This window comes from Tachyglossus aculeatus, chromosome X1 (assembly GCF_015852505.1).
Source record: "Tachyglossus aculeatus isolate mTacAcu1 chromosome X1, mTacAcu1.pri, whole genome shotgun sequence".
In the NCBI taxonomy this organism is placed as follows: Eukaryota; Metazoa; Chordata; class Mammalia; order Monotremata; family Tachyglossidae; genus Tachyglossus; species Tachyglossus aculeatus.
The window spans coordinates 118,101,741-118,111,794 of NC_052101.1; the positions used below are offsets into that span (position 1 = coordinate 118,101,741).

The 10,054-nt window shown below is 46.0% G+C and overlaps 1 protein-coding gene across 1 annotated transcript; it reads left to right on the forward strand.

Moving 5' to 3' along the window:
* Window positions 1-253: 253 nt before the first annotated feature.
* Window positions 254-6,538, forward strand: LOC119949938 (olfactory receptor 24-like). Its single transcript, XM_038771794.1, has 4 exons — window positions 254-376; window positions 463-640; window positions 4,803-4,854; window positions 5,590-6,538. The coding sequence occupies exons 1-4, from the start codon at window positions 254-256 to the stop codon at window positions 6,536-6,538; spliced, it is 1,302 nt and encodes a 433-aa protein (XP_038627722.1).
* The last annotated feature ends 3,516 nt before the right edge of the window (window positions 6,539-10,054 follow it).

Genomic DNA, 10,054 nt, shown 5'->3' on the forward strand with positions numbered 1-10,054 from the left:
AGAAGGGGTAGAGCTAATTGAATGCCTTGAGCTGGCAATCACTGGAGAGTTTTGAGAAGAGGGAAGACATGCTGAGAGAGGTTTCAGGAAGATGATCTGGGCAGTAGTTTGGAGTATGGACTGGATAAGGGAGAAGCTAGAAGTAAAGAGAGCAGCAAGAAGCCTGATACAATAGCCCATTTGTGAAATACCAAGTAGTTGAACCAGAATAGTAGCTGTATATATGTGGAAAGGAAGGAAGGAGATCTACGAGATGTTTTTGAGGAAAATTCAGCAGGTGTTAGCAATAGATTGGATGTCAGAGCAGAATGAGAGAGTGAGAAGTCAAAAGCTGGAGTGGAGGGTGTTCCATTGCTGCATGTTTGTCTCTAACGAGGTGCCCAGGGAATCCTATCCCAGGGGCTCGGAACCCATTCATAAATACCCCTGCTCTGCTCCCGACATACGTTGTTCCAACCGCAGAAAGTGAGAAGACGGTTCCAACTTCCCGTGGCTCCCAGGCCTGTCCGAGGCTTCCAATTCCCCTGTGCCCTGGTCCTTGGGAAGAACCTTGCTCCTGTCAGTTCCAGCACTCATGTTTCTGCTCCAAAGAGGGGACGAGGGAAGGTGAAGGACCTGGCCACTGGGCACAGACCCCAGGGTAGGTGCTGCTCTTTTGGGGGATGTTCCCAGACAGATAGATCAGGGGAAAGAGATCTCCACAGGAACGCCCTCCGCCATCTCCAACATCATCCCCATCATCACTTACCACCACCCCCATCACCACCAGCACTTCCTGAGTACTAACTATGTCCCCTGGTGGGGAAGCCACAGCTCGGGTCCCCAGAAACAGAGAGCCTGGTGTTGGCGGTGTCCCGGTAGAGGCTCAGAGCTGCAGACCTGCACAGTTAGTGGAGTCAGGAAAGTGGCCCGGGGGGAAACCAGGAAACCCAGGCTAACAGATAGGGGGCTGGTGCAGGAGTCTCAGTGGGGAACCAGTCCACATGACAGAGACAACATCTTGGTGCCTGACAGCTGCTGGGACCTAACTCTTCTAGAAGATGGGATTGTGTGGTGCCCTGGAAACCATCAACCACCTTGTCTCTCCCCACTTTATCAATGGCTTCATGGCTCACTCTATCTTACATATTGACTCTCCTCACCCAGAACTCTCCATCTCAAACTCTCTGCTCCTCCCACCCTCCCCTTCTAACTGTACCTTGCTCTCCACTATACCGCCTCCAATCCCTAGTTCATCTTCTTCCCCATCCTCAAACTCTCTTCCCCTCAAATCCACCAGACCAGAGTTCTCCCCATCTTCAAAGCTCTCATAAAATCCCATCTTCTCAAGGAAACTTTCCCTGATTAATTGTGGTATTTGTGAGATGCTTATTAAGTCCCCAACACTGTACTAAAGGGTGGGGTAGATACAAGATAATCAGATTGGACACGATCCCTGTCCCACTCAGTCACTCAGACCAATAGCTCCCTTAGCACTTGTGTACTTTAATCCTAGCCTCAACACTCATGTACACACATATATTTGTATTTTAAATGTGTGTTTTTATATATTTAGTTGTAGATTCAATTATTAGTTTCTATTATCATATTTGTTAAGTGCTTACTATGTGTCAAGCACTTTTCTAAACTCTAGGGTGGGCACAAGTTAATCAGGTTGGACACAGTACCTGTCCTGTATGGGGCTCCAGAATAAGTAGGAGGGAGAGCAGGTATTTATAAGAAAAATGTTCTGCTGTTTCATCCTTATGTATTTGTGTTGATTTCTTCTTGCTTTTTATTCAGCTTTCACTATTATAAATACTTTTTGTCCATCTCCCCCATTAGATTGTAAATTCCTGGAAGGCAGGGAATGTGTGTCTTGTAACTATTGTAATATCCAATACACTTGGCACAGTCTCTAGCACTCAGTAGGTGCTTGATAATTGACACTGATTGGTAGCTCTAACTGTAAGAATGCCTGGTAGTGAGAGAATATTGGCTTAGACAGCCCGTTTTAGGTTAACAGGCCAACATGAATGATACATCTCCTCACTTGAGTATCCAAAGATGCAATATGGTCTAATGGCAAAACCTCAAGGACAGAGAGTCAGGAGGCATGGATTCTAGGCCCATTTATTTCATCATCATCAATCGTATTTATTGAGCGCTTACTGTGTGCAGAGCACTGTACTAAGCGCTTTATTTACTGGGTGACCTTGGGCAATTCTCTTACCTCCTCTGGGCTTCGGTTTTCTCACCTGAAAAATGGGGATTCAATATCTGTTCTCCCTCCCTCTTAAACTGTGAGTCCCATGTGAAACAGGGACTGTGTCCAATCTATTTATCTTACATCTACCCTGTGCTTAGCACAAAGAAAGTGCCTAAAGAGTACTACTATTATTATTATTATTATCATTATTATTATTATCCAGATCCAGAGATCCTGTGCCTCTTTGTGTCTTGGTTACCACCCCTATTTTGGAGCTATGCCCAGTGGCTATTTCATTGAAAGAGATCATTTCAGGAGAGAGTTGGGAAGCAGAGGGATTGGAAATGTCAGTGAAAGAGACGAGGTCTGAAAGATGGGTCTCATTTCCAATCAAAATTTTACAACCAGTGAAATTCCTAACCTGGAGAGGTGCTCACAGGGTTGTCACAGAACATGATGATGGTGCCGATGGTTGCTCTCGGGGATGGTAATGGATGAAATAGGTTCAAAGTGGAAGAAGCTTGACTTCAGCTCTTTTTCATGGTCTTTTCTCTAAAATTCAGCCTGGCTGGTTGGGTGGATAGTTGATTGCTTACCCTGGGAGTGGTGATCAAGCCCCAGCAGGACAGTCCACATTCGCCACCTTCCCAGAAGGTGGATTAGTAATTTATTTCATTTTGGTAGAGAGGAGTTTGTAATGAGGCAGTGCATACTCCCTCATCCCAAAAGGTTACTGTAGTGACAACCAAATATCTCTTCACATTGAGCACCGTACTTACGCACACTGCAGTGCGATTATAGCTAGGTAGGGCACACTTTTCCTGATAGGGCAATGGTCCGGGGAGCCAAATTAATTCAGAAGGGATATGGTAGTCAAAAAGGATACGGCACAACCTGACTGCCCCCTCTCTCCCCCTACAGCTCTACTGCTACTAGACTGTAAGCTCCTTGTGGACAGGAAACGCAACTACCGACTCTGTTGCATTGAACTCCCCCATGTGATTAATATAGTGCTCTGCACACTGTAAGCGCTCAATAAATACCATTGATTCACTGATTTATTTATACTCAGCCATAGCCCAAATGCTCTTGTCTTCCATGTCCAAAGGCAAGTTTGTGTTCTACTTCAGAAATGACACTGGCAATTGTCAATCTTCTCCGCTCTCCTTTTCCATCCTCAACAGCAGCCACATTTGTTGAGTACCTAAGGCATGCAGAGAACTGTACTGACAATGGAGTCTCCCATTAGAGGAACAGTGGATGAGCCTCAGTCCTGAGACTTCAGGACCAAGAACCTGGGCAGAGGAATTGGTTCTAGTGCTACTGGCTTGTTTTCTCCTCTAGCATTCTCTCGTCCCGGCCAATCCTGTTCCCACTGGGGCACAGAGTGCCACAAGCAATAGGCAGGCAGGGGTGCACCACACTATGGCATTGCCTGTGTGGTCTTAGCCCCCATTAGCCAGCTACAAGAAGAACTGGGATTAAAACCAGGTCTCCTGATTCTCAGAGCAGTGGTCTTTCCCTTGAACTAGCAGCAGGTCTCCCCATCTCAGGGTCTCACCTGGAGTTTCCAGTACTCTACCCATCTCATCTAAAGGAGGGTGAGTCAAGCAGAGGCATATCCATTCCATTCCTAGCTTGGGGAGTGGCTAGCGAGTGGAAGGCAACCTGCTACAAGTCAAAACTCACCCGTGCTGGACAGCAGTGGCATGGGAGAGAGTCGAGGGCGGAGACTCAGGTTTACTGCATGGAAGGAGGCAATGGTAAACCACCTCTGTATTTTTACCTAGAAAACTCTATGGATACACTACCCAGAACGATTGCAGATGGAGGTGGGGACACATCTGGGAGATGTGTCCATGGCGTCACTATGGGTCGAACACAACTTGACAGCATAAGACAACACAACAAAAGCAGGTCTAGAGAACTGTATTAGGCATTTACCAAGTATATAACAGTGGTAATAGACAAGGTCCCTAGCCTGGAAGACTTTACAATCTAATGGAGATAAAGTGGACGTAATTGCCAAAGCTGTAATAAGTAAAAGAGTAAGAGCAAAGATAATAATAATTGTATTTGTTAAACCCTTACTATATTACAAGTACTGTACTAAGTACTGGGGTAGATACAAGATACTCAGGTCAGACACAGTCCCTGTCCCACATGGGCCTCACAGTTTAAGTAGGAGGGGGAATGGGGATTGAATTCCCATTCTACAGATAAGGAAACTGAGGCACAGAAATGTAAGGTGACTTGTCCAAGGTCACACAGCTGGCAACTGGGAGAGCTAGGTTTAGAACCCAGGACCTCTGACTCCCTGACCCGTGCTTTTTCCACTAGACTATGCTGCTTCATTGCAAAGATAAAAATGATGAAAATATAGGAATAAAATAAAGATGGGAGGTAAATCAGGGAATTCCAGAGTCCAGTTTGTAGGGCATACTTCTTGGGGTCCCTTATCCCACTTTTCCCTTGATTGAAATATTTCAGACGTTCTTTAAACACATGCATTAGTCTGTGGATGACTCCTTGGTGGCAAGTCCTTGCATTTCACAACTCTTAATCTTTACTATACCTTTACATCCATTCTGTCTTTTTTTCCCCTAAGATTTAGGATTTTCATACATCAGCACAGCCATTTGGATGTTCATTCTAATATCAGATAAGTTTACCTCTGTAACTTTCTTTTTGTTTGCTTCTTTCAATCCACTGAAGTTTGTGGAAATACAGGTCAACTTATTACAATTGTCAGGCAAGGATGCATGAAAAATGCACCACCTGTCCAATGATCAAATACCCCATTATCCATTTTCCAAAAATCCAAATTCACTATAACTCATTAGAGCTTTGTTTGGGGCTAGGAATGAGAGCTAAAAAAAGACAGGGCTATGGTTAAATTTAGAGTTGAGGAGAAGAAAAAGGTTAAAATTAGAGGTCAAGGAAAGGGATAATTAGATGACTGATATATGAATATTTGATTTTATCAGTGATTGACCATTAGTTGTTTTTTTATTATTTTTTTCATGACCACCGTGAATAAGATTTTTGGAGATATAAAAGCCAGGTTAAGAAAAGTCACCAGAGAACCCCAAATTCCTACAAGTGAATGTGTGTGTGTGTGTGTGTGTGTGTGTGTGTGCTTGCGTGTGTGTGCTGAAAGGATATGATTTAGGGGAAGGCTGTTGGCCTCTTCTCCTTACCTGTTCCCCCATCAGGTCTGCCACAATAATGAAGTGGATTCCAGAGAGACCAACGTGCTCTTTCCACATCTCCCTTCATCCTTCCCTCTTCATTATTCTAAGGGAAATCCACTCCACAACTGAACTACATGCTGAGGACAAAAAATATTCAGCAGCAATAAAGGAGCAAGCAGTTTCAAATTTTCCCTCTTTGTCTCTCAGCAGCTATATGAGCCCCATGGAAGGAGTAAACCAGACCAGAGACTCTGAATTTGTCCTCCTGGGTCTGTTGGGCTCTCCAAAGCAGCAGCAGCAGCAGCAGCAGTTGATCTTCTGGCTGTTCCTGTGGTTGTACCTGCTCGGGGGGACAGGGAACCTGTTCATGATCCTGGCCACTAGCTCCAACCCACTCCTCCACACCCCCATGTATTTCTTCCTCAGTAACCTGTCTTTCATCGATCTCTGCCTCATAACCACTACAGTTCCCAAGATGCTGCTCAACATCCAAACCCGGAAGCAAACCATCTCCTACGCCGGCTGCCTGACCCAGATGTATTTTGCCAATATTCTCTTAGGTATGGACAACTTGATTCTGGGTGTCATGGCGCTTGACCGCAACGTGGCCATCTGCCACCCGCTCCGCTACACCTCCGTCATGCTCCCTTCTCTGTGTGCCCTGCTGGTGGCTGTGCCCTGGGTTCTCACTAACCTCATTTCTCTCGCACTCACCCTCCTGACCGCTCGGTTATCCTTCTGTGGCAACAACGAGATACCTCACTTCTTCTGCGATATCAACATGTTACTAAAACTCTCCTGCTCTGATACCCGCGGTGAAGAAATCTTCCTGTTAATTTTGACCTCGGTGTTTGGCATGCCTCCCCTGGTGTGTATCCTTGTCTCTTACTCCCGCATTGTTGCAACTGTGCTGAGAATTCCATCTGCCAAAGGGAAGCAAAAAGCCTTCACCACCTGTGGCTCTCACCTCACTGTGGTGGCCTTATTCTATGGTGCTGGCCTTGCGGTGTTTTTCACCCCTCCATCCTCCCACTCTAAGGGGAAGGACCCAGCCCCATCTGTGATGTACATGGTAGTCACCCCCATGTTGAACCCTTTCATCTACAGCCTGAGGAACAAGGACATGAAAGGGGTGGTGAAGAAATGGGCCTGTTGAAAACAAGTGCCCTCCCACAGACACTGACACCTGTTCTTTCTTTTTCCTTTTTTTTAATGGCATTTGTTAGGTGCTTACCATGTGCCAGGCACTGTGCTAGGCGCTGGGGTAGATACAAACTAATCAGATTGGACACAATCCATGTCCCACATAGGGCTCACAATCTTAATCCCCATTTTACAGATGAGGAAACTGAGGCCCAGAGAAGTGAAGTGACTTGCCCAAGATCACACAGCATATGAGGCCGGGGGAGCAGCCTCCCAGATCCATGCTCTTTCCATTAGGCCATGCTGCTTCCCACATTGCTTCTTGCAGCTTGGTAACCCCATTTCACAGCATTCACAATTCATCCATCTGCATCTGCACCTATCCACTCATCATTATATCCTATCACTAATAATAGTCTCACCTCACCTCTGTTCCACATGAGATGGAAAGGAGACCATCATACCAATCAACCTACGCATCAGGCAAAAACTCATCACCCTCGGTTTCAAGGCTCTCCATCACCTCGTCCCCTCCTACCTCACCTCCCTTCTCTCCTTCTACAGCCCAGCCCGCACCCTCTGCTCCTCTGCTGCTAATCTCCTCACGGTGCCTCGTTCTCGCCTGTCCAATCTGGCAATATGTGTTGCCAATCTGTACTTCCCAAGCGCTTAGTACAGTGCTCTGCACATAGTAAGCTCTCAATAAATACGATTGATTGATTGTCCCACTATCGACCCCCAGCCCACGTCATCCCCCTGGCCTGGAATGCCCTCCCTCCCCACATCCACCAAGCTAGCTCTCTTCCTCCCTTCAAAGCCCTACTGAGAGCTCACCTCCTCCAGGAGGCCTTTCCAGACTGAGCCCCCTCCTTCCTCCCTCCCTCCTCCCCCTCCCCATCCCCCCCCGCCTTACCTCCTTCCCTTCCCCACAGCACCTGTATATATGCATATATGTTTGTACGTATTTATTACTCTATTTATTTATTTTATTTGTACATATTTATTCTATTTATTTTATTTTGTTAATATGTTTTGTTTTGTTGTCTGTCTCCCCCTTCTAGACTGTGAGCCCACTGTTGGGTAAGGACCGTCTCTATATGTTGCCAACTTGTACTTCCCAAGCGCTTAGTATAGTGCTCTGCACACAGTAAGTGCTCAATAAATACGATTGAATGAATGAAAATGAATGAATATTGAACGACTCCTGCAAGTGGCACACTCGATTAGGTGTTTGAGAGAGTACCGCAGATGTAAGAGACAGAATCCTTGTTCTCAAGGAGCCTACAATCAAGTCAGAGTGCCTGTGTAGAGCCAGCATACCAAATGGGGCATGTCTACCCTGAGAGAAAGGAGGACAGACAGATGAGAAAGTTTTATAGTTGAGAAAGCCGAAACCTAAGCAACAGTCAAGGCTTATAATGTAATTTTTTTCATTTCAAGTGAAGGGATGCAACCCGGCGAAGGAAACTCAGTGGAGAGAAGAGAAGAAGACCTATTAAGAGGGTGGGACGTCTAGAGGTGATAGTAACATGGTACAGATATACTTTGAGAATAAACAAATGATTGTAAAATTTAGAGAAATAAATGATAGGCTGTAAATTTGTTGTGGGCAGGGAATGTGCCTGTTAATTGTTGTATATTGTATGTTGTGTATTATTGTACTCTCCCAAGCACTTAGTACAGTGCTCTGCACACAGTAAGTGATCAGTAAAGACAATTGACTGACTGACTGGCTGACTGGGGTTCTATCTCCAGTCCCACCACTTGCCTGCTGTGTGACCTAGGTAGAGTCACTTAACTTCTCTGGATCTCAGTGTCCTCCTCTGTAAATTAGGGATTAAATACTTGTTCTCCTTCCCTCTTAGACTGTGAGCTCTATGTGGGGCAGAAACTGTCTGATCTGATCATCTTGTATCCAATCAATTAGCCAATCAATGGTGTTTATTGAGTGCTTTCTATGTGCAGAGTACTGTATTAACCGCTTGGGAGAGTAATAATAAGAGTACAGCACAACAGAGTTAGCAGATATGTTTCCTGCCCACGACGAGCTTACAGTTTAGAGGGGGAGACAGAGATTCATATAAATAATTCATAATATGAAATTTAAAGATATGTACGTAAGTGCTGTGGAGTTGAGGATGGGGCAATTACCAAATACCCAAAGCTCTCAGATCCAAGTGCACAGACAACGCAGAAGGGAGAAGGAGCTGGGGAAAAAAAGGGCTTAAACAGGGAAGGCCTGTTGGAGATGTGACCTTAATAATGCTTTGAAGGTGGGGAGAGTGGTGGTCTGGCATATATGGAGGTGGAGGATGTTCCAGATTAGTGGGAGGAAATGGGAAAGAGGTCAGCAATGTGATAGATGGGATCCGGGCACAGTGAGTAAGCTGGCACTAGAGGAGCAGACTGTGTGGGATGGGCTGTAGTGAGAGATCAGTGAGGTAAGGTAAGATGGGGCATGCTGAGTGACTGCTTTAAAGCTGACAGTAAGGAGTTTCTGAATCTACCCCAGTGCTTAGCACAGTATTTGGGACAGGGTACGGTATGACAAATCTAATCCGACTTCATGGACAGCGATCATCATATCTGGTGAATTCCTCCAAGATTTACCATTTTCTGGGTAGCTTTATGAGTGTTATTGAGCCAAGTGCCCCCAGCCTGATTTGTCCAGCAGGCTGTGTTCCCTCTGATGCTCTGAAATTTCACCCAGAAGCTTTCATTGATCATAGTGCTCTAGTCCAAAGCCTTGTCAAGTGCCAGGGACCAGTAGTGGGAGAGAGGACCTGGGGAGTGGATGGACCAGGCAGTGCCAGTGGCAAACATGCCAGGAGAGTTGGAGGAGGAGAGACAGGAGGGCCCGGAAAGGGAGCCCAGGTCTGCCAGTTTCTCCCTGGCCTCCTGGCCAACATATTTTGGGCTTGACTCCATAACACTCTTCCCTAAAACTTCCCTAAAACTCCCCCATGTGGGCTTTTTACAGGAAGGAGTGGCAAGAGAAATATTGATTGCATACACTGCCAACCAAAATCCGCTCTGAGCATGTGTGCCTGCCTTCAAAATTCCCACTCACCCAAAGGGAATACTGGGCTTTTAACTTTCTGCCCTGTGCCCTGCCCTGCTAAGATCCCACAGTGATTACCCCAAGATAATGACTATTCTCAGATTAACTTTGGATGAAGGCTTCCACCGAGCTAGTGTTTGGGTCTGAAGATGCTCATGCAGAATTCCCTCCGTAAACCTTCTAAATTTTTCATCAGTGGCATTTATTGAGCCCTTCCTGTGTACAGAACTAACTTTACCAAGCTCTTTGGGGGAGTTCAATAGAGTTGGTAGACATGATCCCAGCTCTCAAGGATCTTACAATCTAGTGGCAGCCACAATCCCTGCCCTCAAGGAGCACACAGTCAAGCTTGTTGTGGACACTGAACGGTGTCTTAGAGAAGCAGCGTGGCTCAGTTGAAAGAGCACGGGCTTTGGAGTCAGAGGTCATGGGTTCAAATCCCAGCTCCATCACTTGTCAGTTGTGTGA

Coding starts and splice junctions, on each gene's coding strand:
- LOC119949938 (XM_038771794.1), top strand. CDS start 254: ATGTTTTTGAGGAAAATTCAGCAGGTGTTAGCAATAGATTGGATGTCA. Junction 641..4,802: donor CACTGGGCACAGACCCCAGG/GTAGGTGCTGCT, acceptor CCTAAGATTTAG/GATTTTCATACATCAGCACA. Junction 4,855..5,589: donor TTCATTCTAATATCAGATAA/GTTTACCTCTGT, acceptor TTTGTCTCTCAG/CAGCTATATGAGCCCCATGG.